The sequence below is a fragment of the Thermobia domestica genome, chromosome 12, assembly GCF_964235325.1.
Source record: "Thermobia domestica chromosome 12, izTheDome1.hap1.1, whole genome shotgun sequence".
NCBI lineage: Eukaryota > Metazoa > Arthropoda > Insecta > Zygentoma > Lepismatidae > Thermobia > Thermobia domestica.
In genome coordinates this window covers 10,580,707-10,586,706 of record NC_137465.1, presented here as the reverse complement: position 1 = coordinate 10,586,706, position 6,000 = coordinate 10,580,707, and the positions used below count along the sequence as shown (strand labels likewise).

The window sequence follows — 6,000 nt, the reverse complement described above, 5'->3', positions numbered from 1 at the left end:
TATCGTTCCAAAGCCTTTTTACATAGTGACTTTCTGAGGTAGCGCCATTTTCATCCGAATCCTTTCAATCTTCGTTCTTTTAGCATGGAATAGTTTTTGACTCGAGTCTTTCTGTGTATCATTTTCTGCAGTTCCTTCTGACGTAATACCCACCTGAAGGAACCTAGTCCCCACTATATTGAGGATACGAAGTATTGATGTACATATATTTGGTTTTAATCGGAATATTTCAAAACTTTCTTGATATACTTCAAGTTTTATGGCATATTTGCATGTTAAGTTTGCAGTCTTATAAAATATGTAGTTGTAAGAAAGGAATTTGTAAACTTGTTTATGTTTATTGAGAAAAGAAAATTACATTACAATGATTTACAATAGCATGAGAATGTGTGTGCTTGTATGAATTCATCTTTTAAAGCTATGAATGATAGTGTATATATATATGATGAACTGTGTACTAACTGTAGAATGTAAGAACAGAAGATTGGTTGCCCCGTACGAGCAAGAACGGCGGCATGTCTCTTGTCAAAGTTTCTAACCATGCCATATAAAGAGGAGCAGACACAGCACCTTTTCTTGGCATTGGCAAAGTCCTGAAAGAAATAAAAAGTATATTTAACTAAATTTATTGTGAAATACGGAAAAGTAGCAAATGCGATTCAAGGTTTAAATATTCCAAAACTAATATTCGATGGACGATAACATTACACAATCATAAACAATGGATGAATTGAAGGATTTAGTAAGATATATCTACACTGATTCGTCTTGTATACTTACGGTGGCGGATACATCATCATCATAACGTGGAGATTTTCTGATGTCTCATGAGACTGTTAACTTGTTTAATTCTATGCTCAAAACTGTTAAAGATACGGCGTCTGGAAGGAGTAAAAATATCGGAAACTGTCAAAAGTGGAGTATCGAGCCAAAGCTGTGGAAGTACATATAAGGTAAAAACAGGAGAGATCGCGCGTTAGGGAACTTTGTACGGTGGCCAGATGTGGAGAAGGAAAGATAGTAACGAACTTGAATTGAAACTTTGCAAGTAGAATCGTCAGTTTAATTTCGTATGTTGATAGAGACTGTTCGCTGAGAAATATGTTCCAAGTTTTGTGTGAATGATGCGAAGTACAGTAATTGCTTAAATTTTCCCAAACATTTTATATAAATTCATAGGAAGGGTATAGTGACAAATAATGAAAAAACCTATTCGTCTCAAGTAACAAAAAAGCTTTCGGCCAGTTGGCTTGTGATTGGCTTTTGGCTTTCCACGCTTGCCCTTTCAACGCGTGCATTCTTACAATCTGCCTTTTATTGTACTTGCAAGCGATACTTTAGATCGTTTGCAGAGCGTCATAGCATTACTGGCCGTTCATTGGTTATTGACTTGCCGCCAATGAACACTGAATGCGAGGTTGCCCCCATGTTACTGGAATCCAGCTTGCAGCATGCTTGAACGCTTTCCAATCAAGCCGGATGCAAGCTCCTGACTTTCAATACAAGCTTACAGCAAGCGATTTGCAAGTTGTCTCTGCTACTAGGGGTATTTGAGTTAGTCCATTGTCAAAACTAGCGCTGTACATAGTTTACCATCAGTCTGGAAAATTCCACTAAAGCTTCCCTACCCAAATAGGACAGTTCGCGTAATCACGAAGTAGAAGAGATCGCACATGCGGAATGATTAATACTACATTGTTAGTGAGCCTCATACTACAGAGAATAATGAGAAAATGTACAGTAAGTACAGTTGTTTTCTGTGGACGCATCAGGCATGTAATTTCGGGGTTGCCAGGGGCCTGCACCACGCTCATTCCCCATGAAACTTTCAATTGTTTATTGGAATGTAGGCCCTATGCATGAGGAATGAACTGAAACCAGCAATGACCTCGGAGTCCAAAAATCATCTCGGCTCTCTGTCTTATTGCTCTGGCTATAGGCCTGAGGTAAATGTTTCATTCAATGTGATTTTATCCATTAAGTATATCTCTATTTCAAGGTTTCTTCTTATTTTGGTAGCACAGTTTAAAATTATGTTTTCATGGTACCGGTATAAAGTAGTGTATCGTACAGTATCATGTAAATATTCGCTGTCAGTTGTGTCATATTTCTAAAACATATTTTATTGTAGCAGGTTGTTTCTGTAGTATCATCATCATGCGCGATGTAACCTATGTGGGCGATCTCCCCTACTACTATAGGAAAGTTCGCGCAAAATAGGGATTTTGTAAAAACGTCCACCATTAACAGCACAAAGGCTACGAGTCTGGCATTGTGCAAAGGTACCTCACAACACAGCGTAACTTTCTTCTAACAATATTGCTTCAATATTGGTTATTTTATGTAAGTTCGTTGCATTGTGCGTGAAAGTCAATCTACGCGAAATCCTTAATTTTGTACTAATAGAATATTTGAAAACATTTTCAGCTCCGTAGAAGGCAAATGTTTCTTTTTTGGGAGAGCATATCTCCCAGCAGGCACGTAGCCAGGATTTCGTGAAGAAAGAAGACAACATAAAGAAAGAAGATAAATCATTTCGTGTTTGGTGTTTGTTTGTTAAAATTTACTCTCTCTTTACAGCATTGAGCCTATATGAGACGTGGACCAACAGTTCAAGATGGATTTTGACATATCGCAATTCATTCAATCAGTGGCGTATTTAGGATTTTGTTTTGGGGGGGGCTATGCACATTCTCCTGAGTGAGTGTATATATACTGGGTCTATGTAAGTATACAGTTATTATATATACTATATATAAATTTATCTATTTCGGGGTGGCTTAAACCCGATAGCCATCCCCCTAAGTACGCCACTGCATTCAATGCTCTTTTGCTGGGAATTGAAAACCGTTAACCTTACACGGAAAACACTATTCCGTGGGATCTTGAATAAAGAGCTGAGAAAAAGACTCATAAAAAAGAGAAAAAGAGCTGAGAAAAAGACTGCTTCGTGTAGAGTGTTGTATTGTATGGGTCAGAAACATGGACATTACCGAAAAATGATGAGAAACGACTGGAAGCTTTCGAAATGTGGGTGTTGAGAAGAATGGAAAGAATTAGCTGGGTCGAGCGGAAAATGAATGAGAGGGTGTTAGAAATGGTGGAGGAAAAAAGAACGATCTTAGATATTATTACGAAGAAGAAGATAAACTGGTTGGGACATTAGATAAGAAGGAACTGTATCATATGGTGTGGGGTAGTGACCCCGCCTTTTCTCTGTATTTATATATATTAAATAGATTATACTATAGTTAGATGGGATATTTGGTAAATTATGGACAGCGCTGTTTATCCTTTAATTTTTCCCGTCCTTTTCTCCGTGTTACTCTTTTTTTTTTTCGTCTTTCGACCTGCAGCAAATTTTATATATACGTGTGTATATTTGTTTTTGTTTTTGTTTTTTTTTCTTTGAATTGAGTGATCTGGCGCCATAGTTGTTGGTAGAAGTCACGTGATTGTAGTACTGCATTCTGATTGGCTGATAGGTTTTCTCTCCGATGTATAGGGAACAAGTGAAAGGGCCCATCACTTGTCCTCTGCAACGGTATGTAAAATACATCTCTTATATATTTTGTGTGTAAAAAAGTTTATTATTATTAGTGTTGTTACCATTCGTTATTCTGTACGTGAGTATATAATGTAGAGTATTTGGTCCTTTACTGAAGAATTTTGTTAGTAAAAAAAAAAGATTATATTTTTGATTTATTTCACGTTATTACTCTGGATTATAATTGAAGGCAGTAGCCATATTGAATCAGATTACAAGTTAAAACATGTGATAGGCCTATACCATTACGTTAAGGAATAATTAAGTGTATGTATGAAATCGAATAACCGAAGATAACTCGAATTCATATATGTTTTATTCTACGTGTCAGTTATAGAAAGTTTATTCTTGTTACATTTTGATTTTTTTTTTTTAATTTTTAGTTTTGTTAATAAAAGTTTGTTATGTCGACTTTATCCCAAGGTGTTCTTTGTCAAGTTGAATTTCTACTTAATCCTGCAACCAATGAAGACTGAATATTCAAATGTGCCTAATAATTATCTCTTTTTCAGCTTTATTCTAATTTTTACGTGCGCTAAGCGGCGTTATAAAATACATACCAGTTCGGGAAGCCTTTCTCAGGAAGGACAACTTATTTTTTTCTTTTCATTTTTTTAAAATTTAGTCATCGTAAAAATTAAACCTTCTGGGAGGGGCTGGTAATGGGGACATTACGCACCCACAACATCGGTACAATGGGACGTGCTAGAGGGTATGGAAGCTGGAAAGAGATGGAGGGGACGTCGTACGTGAAGACGAAGAGGTTAGTGGAAGACCATGAAGATGGAAGCTTTTCAGTTGCAGGAAGTGACCTTCCAAGAATGGCAAAATACATATGATAGTGATGAACCTTACACGGTAGCATTGATGAAACCTAGCTTGGCGTGAGCAAAACTGATCATAAATAGCATAGCTCCGATTGGAGAATGTAAAAGATAACTCAATTGCAAGTGTTCAAACAGGCTGACACTGCCAAACGGATCATTATCTGTCGAGATAGAAACGCTACTTTACCAAATAATCTCTTTCCAGCCTTACAAAAAGTAGATGTAAACAAACCAATCTGTCTACCAGTGGGTCGATGACCATTGGTGGTTGTTGGTATCACTGCACTAGTATCCTACTAAAATAATAATTTCAATATAATCTCTATTAAAATAATAATTTCAAATAAAGATATCTGAATTTATACTGCCTTTTTTGATAAGAAAGGCAACAACAGATATAGCTTTATTTCAACCTCACCCGTACTTGGACATATTGTATTTAGGGAAAGTTTGGGTGAATCCGGACAGTTCTGATGTTTCTTTCTTTTACTACTACCCCGCTAAACGAAAATATCCAATACATTGTCATATTATTTAATGATGTGTTAGTATGCATGTACAACTCAAATAGTTTTCCTGGAATGGAATGTTAAGAAATAAAAAATAATTTTCTGAAAGTTGACAAAATCTTTGATTTGCAAATTTGGAATGGTGAATCCGGACAGTAGGTGGCGATTCCGGACACTGAACTTTGAAGGAAGATATATACATGATAGGTGTATTTTAACTTACTATCTTGCTACACTAACATTCTAATATGATAAGTACAAAATATAAATACAAATACATGACAAATACATACAAATTATCAACATAGTAATTTCTATACTAATTACTGTTGAAATTGTAAGCTAAATGCACAGTAGTGTAACTATCACTATAACGTTTAATCATTAAACATAGTAATCACATTTGTTTCCATTAGAACTGCATTGTACTACTATATTTTGCTAGTAACAACTAGATTATTAATGAAATGTATAATATGTGTGCACTGAGACTAGCATTTCTTTATTTATTTATTTGCGTTAATGACGTCTGCCAGTTTCGTGAAGCACTAGTCATAATTCAGACACATCGTCCACAGATAAAATACAATTCCTCATCACATCCCACACATCTTTCTTGAAACCAGGTCTTACACACAGTACAGGACACCCAGGAACCGTATTTGCTTGATGATGGTGCATAATAATTCTTCTCACAAAATCCACAGTTGTTATCATCCATACCTTCGATTGTGTTTGAAGAGACTTAGCAACACCTGGCCTTGGGGATGTAAGTTTGGAAGAAGCAACAGCAGGAAAAGATATGAACTGTTTAACTGAAGACTCTGAATGCGATTAAGACGTGTTTGGGGATGAGTCTGATGACAGAAGAGGAATTGTTTCCAGCTACTGGAGGATCATGTTCATTCGACAAAAGAAATTCATGTTCCCGAACTTGCTGCGGATGAAATGGGAATATACCAGATGATGTAGCCATTCAGTAGTGTCGAATTTTTTTAGCACCTTGTGATTAGCATTTTGTAATTTAGTTCTGTTTGTAGATCCTAAGATAACTTTATAGCTTTTTCTGGTGATTCCTCGGAGTTTATTTACGGCAAAAATGAATAGACGCTAGATA

At 36.1% G+C, this 6,000-nt stretch overlaps 1 protein-coding gene across 1 annotated transcript in view; it reads right to left on the bottom strand.

The window, feature by feature from the left end:
- Positions 1 to 332: 332 nt before the first annotated feature.
- NKCC (sodium potassium chloride cotransporter) overlaps positions 333 to 6,000 on the bottom strand; it is a 154,398-nt gene continuing 148,730 nt past the window's right edge. Inside the window, exon 19 of the mRNA XM_081733432.1 lies at positions 333 to 593. Coding sequence (XP_081589558.1) covers positions 458 to 593 — 136 coding nt within the window. The 3' untranslated portion in view covers positions 333 to 457. The remainder of the gene's footprint in view (positions 594 to 6,000) is intronic.